Source organism: Saccopteryx bilineata, chromosome 4 (assembly GCF_036850765.1).
Source record: "Saccopteryx bilineata isolate mSacBil1 chromosome 4, mSacBil1_pri_phased_curated, whole genome shotgun sequence".
Lineage (NCBI taxonomy): Eukaryota > Metazoa > Chordata > Mammalia > Chiroptera > Emballonuridae > Saccopteryx > Saccopteryx bilineata.
The window spans coordinates 77,116,278-77,136,621 of NC_089493.1; the positions used below are offsets into that span (position 1 = coordinate 77,116,278).

General features: G+C 47.9%; 1 protein-coding gene across 6 annotated transcripts in view; it reads left to right on the plus strand.

The window, feature by feature from the left end:
* Positions 1 to 20,344, plus strand: part of FRMD5 (FERM domain containing 5) — a 329,778-nt gene that overhangs the window by 260,475 nt on the left and 48,959 nt on the right. For all 6 annotated transcript variants that reach the window (XM_066276646.1, XM_066276643.1, XM_066276647.1 and 3 more), the window contains exon 2: positions 16,804 to 16,908. In XM_066276646.1, the coding sequence (XP_066132743.1) occupies positions 16,804 to 16,908 (105 nt within the window). The remainder of the gene's footprint in view (positions 1 to 16,803; positions 16,909 to 20,344) is intronic.

Here is a 20,344-nt window from a genome sequence, read left to right on the forward strand (position 1 = left end):
GAGCAAGGGGTCACTGGCTCAGCTGAAGCCCCCCAGTCAAGGCACGTATGAGAAAGCAATCAATGAACAACTAAGGTGCTGCAACAAAGAATTGATGCTTCTCATTTCTCTCCCTTCCTGTCTGTCTGTCTCTGCCTCTCTCTCTCTCTCTCTCTTGCAAAAAATAAATGGTAGTTATGATTTTGGGTTTGTGTTGAGAATGATGAGATAGACTTAGATGTACCACCTGATTCCCCTGGGGGTGCCACTGGCCATGGTCCTTATCAAATGACTGCTTAAGGCAGGGATATAAAAGACCTGGCTATTCTGGCTCAACTTGAGACAACCCTGAAGGATCATCCTAGTTTCAGAGCTTCCCATTAGCCAACTTGACACGAGGCCTGCACCGTAGCTCAGATCCCTGTCTGCCCATTCCGGCTTCCTCCCACTCCTTCCACGGATGTGGATCCTAAGAGCATGCCTTAAAAACATCCTGCATGCTCAACTCCATCCCAGAGTCCACTTCCTGAGGACCCTGACCTGTGACAAGTGATAAGGCAGGTATCCAATCCTCTGTTTATTACCCATTGATCCAAAGCCCAAAGACTATTCTGTGGCACCCTGACCAGGTGTCAGGAAATACTTTAGAAAGATAGACAAAGCATCAGAAAAAAACTGTAAGGGAAAGAGGAAACCCCCAAAAGACATGTGGAATTTGCCCCTAGGAAGGCAGTTGATGATTTCCAGAAGTTAAAAACATCCTAAATCCTATGCCACATGAGCCCAGTACCATGGAAGTATTTTCCACTATCAACTCCCTAAAAAGAACTTGGCTATGAGACTTACATCAATATGATTAAGCAGATGTAATGATTAGTATCTTCCAGGACTGAGCTTTTAATTCCCCATCCAATGGCAAAGACTCAGCTAGAAACCTTCCTAGAAGCAGAGCCATGTTTTTGTTTCCCATGAGTGTGCAGCTGGGCTATCCTGTAGACACCTTTCTGATACGCAGTGACATTGAGGCTGGGAGCCCCTGTCCCACTCAGGTACAGCAAACTAGGCAAAAGGTAACACTGGTAGAGCGATCCTGAAGGGAATTTCTAGGGTTGAGGTCAACTCTGCTTTGGACAGGAACTCCATCTCCAGGAAATGATTCTTCTCTGTTCTTTCCCACACTAATCTTACCCATATTAGGAGTTAAAGACCCAGGAGGTAGGAGCTCATAGAATTAGCTAGTGTTAAACTTCAGCTCTTAGCCTGGTCATGTCGTTTATTCATCAGCAAATGCTCCTCAGAAGGACTGGGCTCATGTGCACAAGGAGTGCAGTGAATACCATTTCCAGCTCTCCAGGTAATGGAGAGGAAAGTGGACGTGACCGTGGGACAGGCAGCCGTAGGGCAGTTAAGTGCTATGAGATGAGAGGAAAGAAGCAGGCTTTACCTAAGTCACTTGTTCAGATGTCTCTAACTCCCATGTCCCTGCAACCTCGAGAACACACGGAGAGTGGCTTGCCTCCGGGTGGCCCTCGACAGATACACAGTTGACCCTTGAACAACACAGATTTGAACTGCATGGGTCCAGTTATATGTGGGGTTTTTTCCCATAAATACAGTTGATCCTTCATATCCACATGTTTCATATCTGTGGACTCAACCAACCAAGGATCAAAAACAGTATTTTTGCATCCCCAACTGCAGATTCCCAAATGTGGATCAAAAATACTGTTTCCACAATTGGTTGAATCCTCAGATGTGAAGGGCCGACTGTAGTGTGAGAAGTGTACGTGGATTTTCAGCAGGGGGTAGGAGGGTGTCTGTGTCCCTCAACCCCGCATCATTCAGTGGTCATCTGTATATCAAATTGAGTATTTTTCCAGTTGGTTTGTCATCCCTTTTTTTTCTTTTTTTTTTTTTGTATTTTTCCAAAGCCAGAAATGGGGAGGCAGTCAGACAGACTCCCGCATGCGCCCAACCGGGATCCACCCGGCACGCCCACCAGGGGGCGATGCTCTGCCCATCTGGGGCATCGCTCTGTTGTGACCAGAGCCACTCTAGCGCCTGAGGCAGAGGTCACAGAGCCATCCTCAGTGCCCGGGCCAACTTTGCTCCAATGGAGCCTCGGCTGCAGGAGGGGAAGAGAGAGACAGAGAGGAAGGAGAGGTGGAGGGGTGGAGAAGCAGATAGGCACTTCTCCTGTGTGCCCTGGCTGGGAATCGAACGCGGGACTCCTGCACGCCAGGCCAACGCTCTACCATTGAGCCAACCGGCCAGGGCTGTCATCCCTTTTTTGTACCTTAATATAACACTGTATTGGATTTGCAGCAGATGTGCAAGATTTTTTCAGAGGTGACATCTCAACCAGTGTTTCTGTGCAGCTATCGGGATGTTTGGTCTCAGTATGGGTGGCCTTGCTGTGCAAAGGCAAAGAGATGACAGGGATTTGCCAGAGGCCTCAGGCAACTGCTGAGCTCAAGAGTCTTGCCTCTGCTGCACTTACCGCTATTCTTCAGGCCAAGTCTTGCCCCTCGACGCTCTCTCACACTGAAAGACCTATGCCTTGGGGATCTGGTCATTCCCACCCCACCCCCCATGCATGTTAGGTAATAAATACATCTCCAAACCCAAGAATTATTTATGGACCAAGAAGTACCTGTTGCTGCTTAGCCATTGAAGTGTTAACTTCTGGGAAAACCCTCAGGAAACTAACGAGTTCCAGGACCAGAGGTTGCTCACCCTCACTTTTACCTCAGCTCTGGTCAACTAATAACAGAATCAGAGAGTTTGAGCACATAACAGCATGTGAGGTCATTTACACAGAAGGAAACAGGCTCAACAAGGGAAATGACTCACTCAAGAGATCAAAATCAGAATTTGATCAAAGCTGAGCATAGACTGTTTTCCTTGGAAGGACATCCCTGGGCACATGTCCTATGCCATCCACTTCCCACCCAGGAAAGAGAGAGGAAGGAGAGGGCAGTCACAACAGCCAAGACAAATGTCTGTCTGAGAAGCGTCCAGAGCACTTACAGAGAGAAAGCAGGAACAGGCAGAGGTCTGGCGCAGCTCCCAACCCTGCTCCTGGACAGGAGTCCCCTAGAGGCCAACAGAGGAAACATTCTGGAACAGGCTCCCAGCCACAGAGGGCAGAATTGAGGTGAGAAGGAAGCTCTTTCTCTAAATTAGTTTTGATGATAACTGCGGATTTTTAGAATCCGCGATACAGTGAGACCGTGTAAAGTGAACCGTGATATGGCGAGGGATGCCTGTATTTGAACTCCACCACAATGCAGTTCTGTCAGCACAATTCTCACTTTTATTCAGCTCTCATGTTTTCACATACCAACTTCACAAGAGTACCAACTTCAGAGCTTTAGGCTTGTCTATTAAATACCACAGAGAACCTCTGTTCCTTTTTAGTAGGTTTGCAATTTCTGCCTTTCAGGACAGTGGGCAGGTGCCTAGGTCCAGCTGGAAAGTTCACCCAGTTACCATTTACTTTCAATGGCTAAGTAGCTCTAAACTCCCTGCACTTTTGCCATGCACTAGATTATCAGAAACTAGGGCTAACGGTTATCATCAAAACTAATTTAGAGAAAGAGCTTCCTTCTCACCTCAATTCTGCCCTCTGTGGCTGGGAGCCTGTTCCAGAATGTTTCCTCTGTTGGCCTCTAGGGGACTCCTGTCCAGGAGCAGGGTTGGGAGCTGTGCCAGACCTCTGCCTGTTCCTGCTTTCTCTCTGTAAGTGCTCTGGACGCTTCTCAGACAGACATTTGTCTTGGCTGTTGTGACTGCTCTCTCCTTCCTCTCTCTTTCCTGGGTGGGAAGTGGATGGCATAGGACATGTGCCCAGGGATGTCCTTCCAAGGAAAACAGTCTATGCTCAGCTTTGATCAAATTCTGATTTTGATCTCTTGAGTGAGTCATTTCCCTTGTTGAGCCTGTTTCCTTCTGTGTAAATGACCTCACATGCTGTTATGTGCTCAAACTCTCTGATTCTGTTATTAGTTGACCAGAGCTGAGGTAAAAGTGAGGGTGAGCAACCTCTGGTCCTGGAACTCGTTAGTTTCCTGAGGGTTTTCCCAGAAGTTAACACTTCAATGGCTAAGCAGCAACAGGTACTTCTTGGTCCATAAATAATTCTTGGGTTTGGAGATGTATTTATTAGGTATAAATATATACCTAATTTTATATTGTGTATATTATTTTCGCTATATTGCAGGATTTTGCAGTATATAGGTATTTTTATATACTATTTTAATTATTTTTGCGGTAAAATAAGCATAGGAAGTGTTTATAAGAGTGTGGGAAAGGTTAATAACAGTGTGGGAAAGGTTTATAAGAGTGTAGGGAGGGTTTATAAAGCCTTAAAATATATAAAAATACTAAAATAAATATAAGGTTGCTACTTTGTGAATTTTCGCCTATCGCGGGAGATTCTAGAGCCTAACCCCTGCAATAGACAAGGGACCGCTGTATTCATTTTCCTCCTCCATCCCAGCAGTCTTTGCTTTGAGAGCTGATAGTGGCCAATGAGTGGCAGAGAAGGGATGATCTGATCCATGGATCCTCACACCATCAGCATCAGTATCACCCTGGAACTTGTTAGAAATGAGGGACCCGGCTTGAACAACCATCCAGGTGATTCTGATGCAGACTCAAGTCTGAGAACCACTGTTTGAGCATGGCATGGTCTTGAATTTGTTGTTTATTAAGGAAACTCCTGTGTTCAAGTGAGTTAGCCATTTGCCTCCTACCTGGCCTCCCCTCTCTGTCGCCCTCCACCACTGGGACAGAGTGCCACTGTCAGGAAACTTCATGTTTGTCCTGCTGCAGTGGTCGGCAAACTCTCTAGCCATCAGAGCCAAATATCAGCAGTACAACGATTGAAATTTCTTTTGAGAGCCAAATTTTTAAAACTTAAACTACATAGGTAGGTACATTCCTTATCGAGGTAGCGCCCGCACGTGGTATTTTGTGGAAGAGCCACACTCAAGGGGCCAAAGAACCGCATGTGGCTCACGAGCTGCAGTTTGCTGACCAGGGTACTGCATTCCCAGGCCTCGGCATTTGTACGGTAAACCATCTCTCCACCATCTATGTTCCTCCTGGCCCCAGCTATCTCACTCCTCTCCAGCGAGTCTGTTTTGTTGTTCTAGTGAGGTTGTTTCCGCTTGTGCTATGAAGAGAAACTTTTGTAAATGTGGCTTTGTACCAATAGTGGGACTATGGACCCAAAGTCAGGCCTTGGAACCCTAACTCAGAGTTTTATCTGCTATCATGAGGGACTTTTTAAGGGCGGCCCTGGCTGTACAGCTCAGGAGAAGCATTGAGCATGACCTGTTTGGTGCTAGCTAGGGATGCCAATGACTCTGAGGACTGGGTAAGCTTTGGGGACCTGGGGCCTCTGGTCAGAGCGCCATGGGTTCTACTTGTCCATCCCTCCCCCCTTTTCTGCCAGTAGTATGGACAGTAGCTTCAGGATTCCCAGGAAGAGGAATGTGACACTACAGTTAGCTCCCGTAACTTGAACGCCAGAGAGAACCAATTATGTTGTTTAAGAGATCAAAGCTCTGGCTTAATCTAATGAAATACATTTTGACAAATGCTTTTTTCTTTTTTTAATGTCAAGCCATTAGAAGGTACAGTGTCTGTAGGAACTGTGTTGTGTCTCATCCTCCACCTCACTCAGCCTTCCTTCTGCAGTGTTAGGAACATGTCAAGAGACTATCATAGCCTGACCAGGCGGTGGCACAGTGGATAGAGTGTCGGACTGGGATGTGGAGGACCCAGGTTCGAGACCCCGAGGTCGCCAGCTTGAGCGCGGTTCATCTGGTTTGAGCAAAGCTCACTAGCTTGGACCCAAGGTCACTGGCTCGAGCAAGGGGTTACTTGGTCTGCTATAGCCCCACGGTCAAGGCACGTATGAGAAAGCAATCAATGAACAACTAAGATGTCGCAATGAAAAACTATAATTGATGCTTCTCATCTCTCTCCATTCCTATCTGTCTGTCCCTGTCTATCCCTCTCTCTGACTCTCTTTCTGTCTCTGTAAAAAAAAAAAAAAAAAAAAAAAAAAGACTATCATAAGAATCTCTGCCTTAGTCTCTGGGTTGCTGAGTGGAAGCTGCCAGGCCTCGTAAAGGTTTGGCTTGATGACATATATTTAATATTTTCTACTCTTCTTCCAACCTGGTCTAAGGAAAATAGCCTTGGGGTATGGAGACTATGCCAATCTGTTCTTTGAGAACCTGCAAAGCAGATTCCTAAATAGTGGCCATCCATAAGCTTGAGGACACAGCAGAGGTGGACGTGTACCAGGACCTGCCCAAGTGTTCTTGTCTAGAGAGAACTAGCTTCTGTTCCGTGGTGCATGGTCCCATTGCTAAGACCTTGTCATGTTCAGGTCCATTTAGCCTAAAGAGGTTACCAGAGGCAGAGGAAGTTGGTAGAAAAAATATACACAGGGTTTTTTATGAATTTTATGAGTCTTGTTTTGAGCTTCATAGTAATCCCTTGAGAGATGTAGTATCAGTCTTGTTTTATAGATAACGAAGTGGAAGCTCAGACAGATTAAAGTCTGTCTGCTCAGGTCTGAGGTCACAAGCTAAGACACGGCAGAGCAGGGCCTTGACTCTGACCCTCGTGCTCATCGTCGGTGCCTTCGCTGCCCCAGAGCCCTCCCACCTCTGCTTTCTTTGCCTCCCCTCAACTCTCCTAGGGGACATGAATGACCCAACAGGATAGTTGAAAAGGAGATTGTACCAGGACTCAAAAATCCTGGCCTCTTTAATTTATGTGATGTGTTCAGCCAGAATCCATCACATTTGTTGGTACGGACCAGTAAACAGCTTTCTGCTGAGTTGGGGGAATAGCTCCAGGGTCGTGAGAAATAGGTGCTGAGCTTGCTATATTTCTCCGGACCAGAGCCACTCCTTACAACTCCAGAAACTTCCCAATTTGCCAAATAACATGCATTTGCCCTTTGGGGAAAAGAGCAATAAAATGAATTGGGAGCGAGAAGTCTGTTTACCCCCAAAATTCTGAACTTTCTTCACAAGTTATCTGAAACAACATTGTATGAGAGGCATAGCTGTACGAGAGGATTGTGTGTGGAGGGGGGCGGGGCTGTGCACTTCTCACAAATACAAAGCAATGAGTTTTTTCTGAACAAGCCTGGTTGGGTTTGCAGTAATTCTGCAGCTGTGACATGACTAGTCCACTGAGATATAGTACTGGCTGGAAAAATACAACCAAAATATATTCAATCAATTGCAAGAAACAGTGATGCTTCTGAAAGTGACCTTACTGGAAAAGGGGAAATAGAGACCAGAAATGGAGACCAGTTTGCTTTTCTTCAGACCCAGCTGAGGTTTTTCTCCTTTCCATACAATTCACTAGATGCAAGGAATCCACGTAGCCATGAGGACGTCCTGGCTCTTGAAGCATCATCGATATCTCAATGAGTCTAGCCCTCTCATTAACCTTGCTCTGACAAGCTCTACAACAGCAGGTTTGAAGGTTCTGCTCAGAGGGTCTTAATTGCCCATGTTGAGTCTGGTGTGGGCCATCTGTGCTGACAGAACACTTAGTCCTCCCTTCCGTGACATTTACTTGCACACATCCAGACTGGATGTGTTTTCCTTGCCCCACGTGCACATCCTCTGCATGCCATGTGGCGATGAGCTAAGCCAGCTCTCTGACCTGAGCAAGGACTGCCCACAGGGCTCCCTGAGGCACAGTGCCTGGCATCTGAACCTACAGATATCTATTTGCATCGTGAAACTCACCAGACTCCCTCAATCTGTATGTAGACTGGGGGGAGTGTTGGTGCAGGAAGTTGCTGCCTTTTTTAGGGATTAGGCGAGGCTAGTGGCTGCAGGAGTCTGGGTAAGCACTGGTCCCTTCTCCCTCTGAATTCCGACATTCCTCCACAGGGGCTGTGCCTCTGTCCCAGGAGCCTCCAGGTTCTATAGCCTAGTGCCCTGGTCGGCAAACTGCGGCTTGCGAGCCACATGTGGCTCTTTGGCCCCTTGAGCGCAGCTCTTTGGCCAGCTTAGGAGTACCCTAATTAAGTTAATAACAATGTACCTACCTATATAGTTTTAAAAATTTGGCTCTCAAAAGAAATTTTAATCGTTGTGCTGTTGTGTTGATATTTGGCTCTGTTGACTAATGAGTTTGCTGACCACTGGTAGTGTAATGTCGGTGGCCGAGGCCAGGCAGGTTCATATTGGATTCGGGCAGACAGTAGAAAAACTGCAGAACCAGAAAAGGTTGGACCATTCTGTTTAATAAAGTCTCACAACGGCAGACAAGCACACAGGCAGGGGAAACCGCCCCTCAGGCAAACAAACCACAAAAATGGCCCCTCACAGTGGCGGGCAAGAAATCCACGCAACCACAATCCCCCTGAGTGTAAGCACCCATAGCCTTATGTAGGCCATGCACTCGTGACCCTGCCACATGCTCATGCACTAATCAGGCAAGGGCTTGCAGCCGGTAAACCAGTGAATGAGCAAGCCTAACACAGCTGCCCCACATTCCACCCCTTTAGGGTTGCTTGTTTTACAGTGGTAGTCAACCTGGTCCCTACTGCCCACTAGTGAGCATTCCAGCTCTCATGGTAGGCGGTAGCGGAGCAACCAAACTATAAATAAAAAGATAGATTTAACTATAGTAAGTTGTTTTATAAAGATTTATTCTGCCAAATTTAGCGCAAATCCAACATAAAGTACTTGGTAAGTAATTATTATATGCTTTAACTTGTGTAACTCTGCTTTATAAATTTTATAAAGTAAAGTTACTTCCATACTTTATAAATCACCATTACTGTGGAACTGGTGGGCAGTTAGAAAATTTTACTATTAACAGAGATACAAAAGTGGGCGGTAGGTATAAAAAGGTTGACTACCCCTGCTTTACAATCTACATGACAGGAAACAAAGACTACAACAACAGTTACATAATAATTACAAAAGTGCAATTCACAGTGTCTCCCTGAGCACTTTGCCCAGGGTGTCACCTGGAGGCCCACCTCTAACTCCCTACCCCATGGTAGGTAGGAAGGCCTGTCTAGTCCAAGGCTGTGTCCATGGAAACCGTAGAGTATCCTTGGTGCACCTCTACAGCTGGATGAGAACCAGTGCAGGGGGGCCTCCACAGGAGCTGCGCCCAGCCCCATCAGGTTCTCTCACAGTACTGTCCATGAGCGACGTGTCCATCCATCAAGGGAGCCGGTGCCCCCTCTGGTCACAGTCCAAGAGTCAGTCCACTATAGACAGCCCAGCTGTCTGTGCAAATCACCAAGGTAAAGGTCCATTACAGGCAACTAGCCATGTAGCTCTGTATTAATGGACCTCAGCACCTTTCCACAGTGTGCTGTCCATTGCCACAAGCCCCATCCAAACCCCTCAACAAGCTCATAGGGCCTGGTGGGGTCAAACACATTCGAGGCCTATGTTGCCTTAACAGTTCTCTTAGCTGCTGCTGATGCTGCTGTAAAAAAAAAAAAAAGCACCTATTACCTTCTAATGCCAACACTTGCTGCACATTAGAAGGGGACCAGTGGATTGCCAATTTCACAGGAGGCCTCTGGCCCCCACCCGTCCCTGTCAGTTGGGTCCCTCCCCCTCCCCCCTGTTCAAACTAGGACAACAGGTCTTGGGGATCTGTAACCTGAACGCCAGCCATTTTCCTGGCAGATGCCGGGGCCACCCGCTTCTCCTGCTTTTTCAGCAGCTGGAACCTCTGTTGTGACTCAAGCTGCCGCCAAAGCACCAACAAGACTTTATTAGGCTTGCCATCTAATTTCTCTCTATCTGCCCCGGCCGCAATCAGCCCTACCCACATCTGTGTTTGGGTAACTTTCACAGCTCGTTCGTTTCTTGTTAGTTGGTGGGGGTGAAGTGGGGGGCGGCAGCATGGTCAGCAGCCCTCACAGCCTTACGGTCCACCTCTGCTCCAGACAACATGATGCCATCCACCCCCTGTCCTGCAGCCACACCAAGCAGGCTGCCGGGGCTCAGTGGGTTTCTGCCTGAATTTCACCCCCAACTCCATCAGCTGTGCCTGGGTGTAGGGCCAGACCACGGAGTGCTCCACTACCTGGGGAGGGGACTGTGGCTGCTGCTGAGGCACTCTTGGCTGCTGAGTCTTTACCTTCTTGGCAACCACTGGCCTGGCTCCGAGTCTGCAGAAGTTGCAGCCTGAGCCTCCTCCTCAGAAGAGTTGGAAACCCTTGTTCCTGCCAACTGAGAGCCCCTCCACCAGCACGAATGCAGCTCTGTCTTCTGTGCCCAATTCAGCTCCTGCGGCTGCCGGCTCTCAGCCTGAAGCTGACTCTCAAGCTCCTGAACCCACAGTTGTTTCTCCAACAGCCAACATTCAGCTTCCAGAACAAACTGCAACTCACAAACCCATAACTCTTTGTCCAGAGACTGCTCCAGTTCCAGGTGCTGTTGGCACTCATCCTGCACCTCACACTACAACTCTCGGACCTGGTCAGCCTTCTCTAGTGCTTACTCCAGTTCACATCATTGTTGGTGCTCAGTATGCAACTCATCCTGGAGCTTTCAATCTTGCTCAGCTCCTCGCAGAGAGCTCTTGGTTTCTTCTCTCAGGATTGTAAAAAACACCCAGCCCATGGTCCCCACCAGGAGATCCACTGGGAACAGCCACTCCTCTATTCCACCCCTCAAGGGTGTCGGTGGCTCCAAACCAATCTGCTCCGAACCCTGACCACTACACCAGATGTAATGCCAAGGGCTGAGGCCAGGCAGGTTCACACTGGATTTGGGCAGATAGTAGAGAAACTGCAGGGCCGGAAAAGGTTGAGGCCACTTCATTTAAGAAAGTCTCACAATGGCGGACAAGCACACAGGCAGGAGAAACCACCTGTCAGGCAAACAAACAGCAAAAATGGCCCCTCACAGTGGCGAGCAAGCAATCTGTGCATCTGCGCATCCACAATCCCTGAGCTCAAGCACCCATAGCTTTATATAGGCCATACACACATGACACTGCCACGTGCTCACGCACTAATCAGGCAAAGTGCTTGCAGCTCATAAACCAGTGAGCAAGCCCAACACGGCTGCCCCACACCTAGATACCAGGTGCCTGCATGGGCCCCGTCCTTCCAGCCTGAGTTCTGAAGTCTGTCTCCTCTGAGAGTAGGGAGTGGAGGGTGTGCCTGTGCACGGCCCTGCTGCATGTGGGCACCTGCTCTGGAAGACAGCATGGCTGCGTTTCTCCCTGGAATGAACATCCCCATCTCGTCCTAGAGTGAGCTTTTTTAGCTGCAGCCTCAGATTTAGGACTAAGCAAGAAAAGTGGGGGTCTGGGCCAGGAGTCAGAAGGGGTTCCTTCCCATCAAAGAAAATGTAAACTAGTGTGGAAGGTTCTTAGGTTAAGAAATCTGGGCCCCGGCTGTTAGCATTTGTGCCCCTTGTCCTCCCTCTGCCTCGGGAGGGGGCTGGGTGTAGAGTGCAAACACAGAGGTAAGACTGCACCCCAGGACTCGATTCACACTTCCCGGCTCAGCTTACTCCTGCCGTGGCCTGAGAAGATGGGCTAACGTGGCTGGTCCTCCGTGACATTAATGTGCGTTTATGCAGCATCTACTCCTGAACCTGGCAGACATTGGCACATACATGCCCTTAGAGGACACTGTGAAGGAAAGCAAAGGAGTCTTGGGCCTACAAGAAATTGAAGTATAAAGTTAAGCTAGAATAGAGGCTGTGGCATCCCACCCCTGGTGCCTGGTTCTTCCCCGTCAGGCCTCTGAGGACAACGTGTTGAGCTCTTTCCCTCCCCCAATGCACCCCCATATTGGTGAGGCCTTTTGCCACCCCTGGACCCTTGTGCTTTGGGGCTGCATGGGTGCATTGTCTCTGCCCTCCATCTCACCACGGCCTTCTCTAAGGGCCCACAAACCCGTGACCAGCTCCCTATTAACAGCCCAGGAGCTGAGAAAGCTGGGCTCATTCTTGCCCTCTTTCAGGCTCACACAGTTTTTGCTGTTAAAATTGGCCTGCTAGCCCTAGCCGGTTGGCTCAGTGGTAGAGCGTCAGCCTGGCGTGCGGGGGACCCAGGTTCGATTCCGGGCCAGGGCACATAGGAGAAGCGCCCATTTGCTTCTCCACCCCCCCTCCTTTCTCTCTGTCTCTCTCTTCCCCTCCCGCAGCCAAGGCTCCATTGGAGCAAAGATGGCCCGGGCGCTGGGGATGGCTCCTTGGCCTCTGCCCCAGGCGCTAGAGTGGCTCTGGTTGCGGCAGAGCGACGCCCCGGAGGGGCAGAGCATCGCCCCCTGGTGGGAAGAGCGTTGCCCCTGGTGGGCATGCCGGGTGGATCTTGGTCGGGTACATGCGGGAGTCTGTCTGACTCTCTCTCCCCGTTTCCAGCTTCAGAAAAATACAAAAAATAAATAAATAAAATAAAATAAAATAAAAAATTGGCCTGCCTTGCATATAGGCTGGATTGAATAAGGTGAGGCCTAATGCCTGGGGGAGGGGGGCTTTCTACATGTTAGCCCCTCTGATCAGGATGCACCCTGCCCATGTCCTTGGGATCGACCCCATGATGGGGTCAAATAAAACTGCTCTCCTGCTTAAGGGTAGTGATTATGAAGCAGAAAATACAATTAACCTTGACTAATTTAGGTCACTGGCTCAAGCCTACTTGCTCCCTCAATCCCTTCCCTAAAGAATAGACAAACCAAAGAGAACCAGAACCAGGTACTCCAGGGAAGAGCAAGAATGTTAATTCTCCCAACCTCAGAGTTTCACAGTTTTTCAAAGGGGCTCATGAATCATTCTGTGTACCATATAGAGAGTTGAAATGGGTGAACTTATATGTACTATTATTTTCATAGTTGATCTATCTGCACTTCTTATTCTCACATGGGAGTACTATTGTGGTTCATAAAATACAAATTTATTTTTAATTGGCGCTTAATAAATTATTTTGACCCAGCCATTACTTTGGGAAGAGAACAATCTCAGAGGTTTAGCTGGATGTGGGTGCTCTGCCTCAGCTCGCTTGTCCCAAAGATAAACACCCTCAGGCTTGTAGCCCTGACGTTGTGACTGGCCGGTCGTTACCTGTCAGCTGGAGTGCCCGTTTCTCCAGAATAAGCAGCGGCACAATGTTTGGCACCCAGCACACGGGTCAGCTTAGTGCAAGGGAACTGCAGGCAGAGGGAAAAGAGACAGAACTCGCTGGACTTCGCCATCCAACAAAAACAGAAGACCGGCTGCCACAGAAAATTCCAGAAAGACTTAGGACAGGGAGACCACAGAAAGGAGATTCTAGGATTTGGAAAGTGTAAGAGAACCCACAAGGCCAGGAAGTTTAAGATTCCTAAACTCTCACCCCTGCCAACAGCTCATCATAGGGAGCCCACCGTGACGGTTCAGCTGGATGTGACTCCCCCGAAGGCTGCCTTGGCCACTCCACTGGCCACAGCTGTGACCCTCTGTGGAAGGTGCCACAGCAGTGCTCTGAGGTGATCTGCCTTTGTGTTTCTGTGGAAATGTAAAATTCCTGGACTTCTGCCACAAGGAGAAGCTCTGTTTCCCCCCCTCCCAGCCCCCCACTCTCTCACCTTCTCCCCTCCAGCCTTGGAGATACAACAAAGAAGGGTGCTTCTCTTAATTAGTCTACACAGAAGCCTGTTAGCGCAAAACCATGCACCTGCCATTGGTAAATGGGAACCCCAGGGAACTGTGACTTGGTGGTGGAGAGCAGCGGTTTCACCAGATGCTGAGACATAACCAGAAAAGATCCTTTCTTATTGATATAGGGAATGTGTAATGAGATATGTCTTTTTTTCCAAAGTACCTAAAGAGAAAAGCCACATTTCCTATTTCTTTCCATGAGGTAGGAGAACTCAGGTTGGACACACTGAATTTAAGCTTCTTATCAGCTAGGAGCCCTACAGGTGTGTTTGAGCTGCCAGCCCATAAAAATGAGTTGTTTTTATGGAAGATGTGATTCTTATGAAAAGCCCATGTGATTCCTCTCACAGAAGCACTTGCCCCATGCCCACCCCACCCTCCACTAATATAATTGTTGTATGTATGGGAGCAAACTTCTTCAGCCACTGAAACTCACCCCAGGGTCAACAGTGTAGTAGCCAGCTTGAAATAGCAAAATAAAATTTATAGAGAAAAATATTCACAATCTGCAACTGTCTCTTAATATTCCATTTTAGCTGCTCTGAGAAGGATAATATCACAGGACATGCTGCTTGGGGTAAACATCATCCCCTTGCTCTTAAGAGAACCTTGAAAAGGAGCTGAAGCTCTTCCCACTCTCCGGAGCATCAGAATGGAAGCAGTTGGCGGCCCCTGCCCAAAACACATTGTTGATGGAATTCTTTGAAAGATCTAGTTTGTGGCCTGCCACTCAGAAGTGCCAGTGTGACGCCTAGCAAGTCTCTGTCCTGAACATAGCTCTTTCTGGTGGGAGGCCAAAGGCAGGGGGTGGGGGAGAATGGGGCCCACAGCCTTAGGGTTATGCTGTGAGAGGGAGTGTGGGGCCGGCAGGACGAGGGTGGGAGGTAGCTATGTGGCACAATCGTCCTTAGTTCAACTGTCCACTCACTCATTTCCCAATCGTCCGAAGATAAACTTAAGATATGTATTTGCTGAGAGATTTGATATCCTGCCCTAGATCTCCTTGGATAGTCTAGGGCCGGCCAACAGAAAGGGAAGAGGTGAGGTGTAAAGCTTTTGTGGCCTTGACATAGGTGAGATACTTTGGATCTTATAAGACAACCTCAATTTGAATGCAGAATTAGATCCAGAGAGGATTATCTCATCTGCAGAGACCACTGGGAACAGGCCCACAGATCAATGCCTTGCAGAGTTCCAGATGTTCTGACAGTTTCTTGCAAGCCATTCCCCTCCCAGCTCATCCCAGACACACAGGCAGGACCCTGAAGGAAAAGATTATAGGTTTAGAAATGGCCTTATTTCCTCATACTTTGTAAACCTTTAAGTTAACCCTCTACCTTCTATTCATTCAGTCATTCATTTATTCAACAAATAATTATTGAGGACCTACCTGACATATGTCAGGCCCTGGGGGAGGGCTCCTGCCCTCAGGAAAATTATAGCCAAGGAAGAGAGCAGACAACAAATAACTAAACAAATCAACAAGGTAATTACAGATTACTGTCAGTGCTATGAAGGAAATAAACAGGAGAAATGAGACAGAAAGTAACTGGGAGGGTCTCCTCTCTGGGGAAGGACCCCTCTGCAGAGAGGACATGTGGGCTGAGGCCTCAGGACAGGAGTGGCCATGACGAGAGCTGGAGGGAGAGCACACGGGGCCGAGGGAATACAGGGCCACAGAGGCAGAGAAGCCTCGGAGCGCTCGGGAGCAGAGTAGCCTCGATCGGAGAGTGGTGAGGGGAATGATTTGGGATGAGTGCAGAGAAGAGGCAGCAGCTAGGTCGTGTAGGGCCTTGGAGGCCGTGGTCAGAGTTTGGATTTTATTGTGAGAGCAATGGGAAGCCACTGATGGTGTTAAAGCGGGAGTGGGTAGTGATGTAATTAAAGATCATTGTGTGCTCACTGCTGCATTGTTTGTAATAGAAGATTAGAAACAAATTCTGTCAATATGGAGCTGGATAAATAAATTAGGTTCATTCCAGTGGTATGCAACAGTTAAAAACTGTGATGCTGCCTGATCAGGCGGTGGCGCAGTGGATAGAGCGTCGGACTGGGATGCGGAGGACCCAGGTTCGAGACCCCGAGGTCACCAGCTTGAGCGCGGCCTCATCTGGCTTGAGCAAAAAGCTTGCCAACTTGGACCCAAGGTTGCTGGCTTGAGCAAGGGGTTACTCGGTCTGCTGAAGGCCCACGGTCAAGGCACATATGAGAAAGCAATCAATGAACAACTAAGGTGTCGCAACGAGAAACTGATGATTGATGCTTCTCATCTCTCTTTGTTCCTGTCTGTCTGTTCCTATCTATCGCTCTCTCTGTCCCTGTAAAAATAAATAAATAATTTTTTTAAAAAGCTGTGATGCTTATCCATATATGCTGCTATAGAAGGATTTACTAGATTACCCTAAGTGGGGAAAAATCCGAAGAAACAGAATACAGTACAGAATATGCAGCCAATATATTTTTAAGAGGAGATGTATTTGTGTATAGCCTTGCCCGGAATGTAATGCCACTTGAAGGATACAGAAGAACTTGGTAAGGGGTTGCTTCTGGGGTGGGACTGAGGCACAGGCGACTAGGGTAGACGGAGACTTACTCTTCATGGTATATCCTTTCTTAAGTTTGAATATCTTACTACATGCCTACATTACTTAGCAAAAATTTAAAGACTAAATTGTCACACTGGTCACTGGAGAAAGGATAACAGCAGAAGCAGAGAACTGGTTGGCAGGCTCTGGCCATGGTCCAGTTGAAAGACGCTGGTGGCCTGACCGACGGAGTTGGCAGTGGGGATGGAGAGAAGTGAATGGGTTGAAATCATACTTTAGAAGCAGAGCCAGCTGCACTTGCAGTCTTCCACGCTGAAATCCCCTAGGAGAGCTTTGTGTATTAGGGATCAGAACTGGACTCCCTTAACTCTGACTTCTCTGACACTTTCCTTGAGGAACGGGTTCTTGGGCTCCTTTCAGGTGCCAAAAGCCTCAGAATTCCTGGGAATATCTAATGTATTACAGCATGGAGGACACAGCTATGGACAGGTGCCCCTTGCATATCCTTATGCACCTGTTATAAATGACTTTTAATGACCAGCAACACAGAATTCCACTGCAGAAGCCCTCTCATTTCTCAGTGGAGCCTGCTTTCTTTGCAGAGAGATGCCAAAGGCCAGTACCTGTTCGACCTTCTTTGCCACCACCTAAACCTGCTGGAAAAAGACTATTTTGGGATCCGCTTTGTGGACCCGGATAAGCAGCGGGTAAGTCAATATTCAAAGCACAAACGGAGGAGAGGGATGGTCAATAAGCCCAAAGCTTGGAACTGCCACTCGTATTCAGAGTTTAGCCTCAGGAATCAGGGACCAACCGGATCCGGAGTTGGGTGTCATCTCTTCAAATCATATTATGGCCTGGAAGACACCTTAGCAGAGCTCACCTGGTGTGCTTATCATTACACAGGTGCTAACGTGGCAACCTGGAGAGCTGAAGTGATTTGCCCCAAGTTGCCTGGTTGGATGCAGAGCAGCTAGGCTAGTGTTGTAGTCGCAGAACCCAGGTTACAGGCTGAGCCTGTCCTGTCCCCTTCCTAGTAAATGGGCTGAACCACATTATTCTGGTTAGGAAGGGCCTCACCTGAGATGCCACACCAACCCAGTCTGGGCCAAACTGATACGGGCCCTTCAGGGCCTTCACACATCCAGTTGCCCCTGCCTGCAGTATTTCTTCCCCCTTTCCTCACTTCCCACACTCCACACTCTTCTTCCGGCTAGCTCCTTCTCACACATAAGGTCTTAGCTTAGACTTTTATTTCCTCCAGAAGTCTTCCCTGACCCCTACTCTGAATGAGGGGCCTCCTCTGGGCCCTGTGTGCTTTGTATCACCCCTGCCATATAGTCACGCTGCGACTGCCTGTGTCCCCTGCAATAATATAAGTCCTATGAGGGCATAAACATTACCTTATTCATTACTAAACCCCATGGAACTAGCACAGAGCCTAGAATGGAATGGAGTATTTGCTGAAGGAGTGACGAATGGGTGACTTTATGGTCAGTAGTGCCACCTTCCCCCCTCCACTTGCCCACCGGCCCACTAGCAGACACCTACAGTTTCTACAACTCTGTCCCTCAGCCCTTTGCTCTCTGTGGGGACGTACTCTCTGGCATCCCCATTGAAGCAGGACAGTAGGCAGAAGCATTCAGGCTCAATGTCTCCCTTCCCTACGCTCCTGCCCACCACCCAGGCTTGTCTACCACCCTCCAAACACATGATCACCATGAACCCCAGAGGGCCCCCTTTCATAGGTCCACTAATTTTCTTCACAGCTCCAATCATGGGCTTCACCTCTGTCATCAACCACTGGGGGACTATAATGCTGGTAGTTGAGGCCAGGCAGGTTCACACTGAATTTGGGCAGACAGTAGAGGACCTGCAGAGCCAAAAAGCACAGGGCCATAACCATTTACTGGAGGCTCACAAAGATGAGAGAGTGAATAAACAAAGGAAAACCTGCTTTTCACAGTGAAGGGCAAGGGAGCAGGGAAAACTGCACCTCACAGCAGTGGGAGAGTGATCTGGGAGAATCGCCCCCGAGGGAAAGCACCATAGCCTTACAGACTATACACACGTGTCACTGCCGCATGCTCACACACTAATCAGGCAAAGTGCTTGCAACTGGTAAACCAGTGAGCAAGCCCAACACAGCTGTTTTTCCCACAGGGACCTTGGAGGGATCTTGGAGGGATCTTGGAGGGTATAGCCTCCCAGCAGTGGCCAGGGCCACAGAACACTGGGGAACAATTTTTTTTCATTTTCTGTTGCATGAGGTTTTAGAACTGTTTCTATATATTTCTGCATCACTGATAACAAATCTGAAGTCCGTTTTTGGTGTATGCTCTAGTTTTTATGCAATTTTAATTTCTTTTTGTTACAGTTAATGGCATGCATTGTTTTTAAATTGGAGTTAAAGAGCAACAACTCTTGGATTGAACATAACCACAAGGCAATTAATGTTTTACAAACATCACTGTTACAGGCCCTGGCTGGTTGGCTCAGTGGTAGAGCGTCAGCCTGGTGTGCAGGAGTCCCGGGTTCGATTCCCAGCCAGGGCACACAGGAGAAGCGCCCATCTGCTTCTCCACCCCTCCCCCTCTCCTTCCTCTCTGTCTCTCTCTTCCCCTCCTGCAGCCAAGGCTCCATTGGAGCAAAGTTGGCCCAGGCGCTGAGGATGGCTCTGTGGCCTCTGCCTCAGGCGCTAGAGTGGCTCTGGTTGCAACAGAGCAACACCCCAGATGGCAGAGCATCTCCCCCTGGTGGGCGTGCTGGGTGGATCCCGGTTGGGCACATGCAGGAGTCTGTCTGACTGCCTCCCTGTTTCCAACTTCAGAAAAATACAAAAACAAAACAAAAAAAACAACAAAAAAACCCATCACTGTTACATAATTGGAGTTGTTTTTAAATGTAAAAGATTATTATCTGATAAAAACACCCTCTTATTTTGTTTTAAGATTGAATCATGGCTTCTTTGAGTAGGCATAAATGTAAGAATAGTCCTGACACCTTCTGTTATATATGTGGCTGTTACACACTTCAACATCAAAGGCACAATATTTCATCATTTGTGACACATGCATATATTGCCTGTTTTCAAGTTCCCCTTGGCGATCAAGACAAGAATTGGGCTCCTCGTATTGTGTGTCATAATTGTGAGGAAATGCTTCGTGACTGGACAAAAGGAAAATGCAAAGGAATGCCTTTCGGTATTCCCATGGTTTGGCGTGAGCCTAAGGACCACAGCAGTGACTGTTATTTCTGTCTGATCCATACAAAGGGCATCGGCAAGAAAAAACGGCATATGATTGCATATCCTAATATTCCTTCAGCAATATACCCTATCCACACTCTTGAGACACTCCCAGTTCCAGTTTTCAATGGTTTTATTTCTTCTAAGGATGAAGAAAGTGAACATGGTGATCAAGTGTATTTTGATGAAATGCATGAGGAAATGGTTGTTGAATCTGAAGGGTCTTCTTCTGATGCCAAGCAGTCATTAACCCCTCAGCAGTTTAGCCAACTGGTATTGAATGACTTAGTAAGAGATTTGGGCCTATCAAAGAAAGCAGCTGAGTTATTAGCCTCCAGGCTTCAAGAAAAGAATGTACTTCACTGGTCAGCTTAAGTATCCCATTTCAGGAAGCATGAACAAATTTTTATGGACTTTTTTTCCAAAGACAAACACTTTGTTTACTTTCATGATATCAGTAGTCTTCTCAGCCAGGTAGGTGTTACCACTTACAGTCCAACAGAATGGCGACTTTTCTTGACAGCTCTAAACGGAGTCTGAAATGTGTTCTCCTACACAATGGTAATGTTTATGCAGTGGTTCCAATTGGTTATTCAACTCATCTGTGAGAAGATTATAATGACATAAAAATTATCCTCAACTTTCTGAAGTATGAGGAGCATAACTGGATCATTTGTGTGGATCTTAAAATGGTAAATTTCCTGCTAGGACAGAGAAACAGAGAGGATTCACAAAGTATCCTTACTTTCTGTGTTTGTGGGACAGCCAAGCTAGGAGAAATACAGAAGGAGTGGTTGAAACGTGAATCTCTGGAAGTAGGGATACAAAATATTGTGAATGAACCTGTAGTTAATTGAGACAGGATCATTTTTCCCCCACTTCACATCAAACTTGGC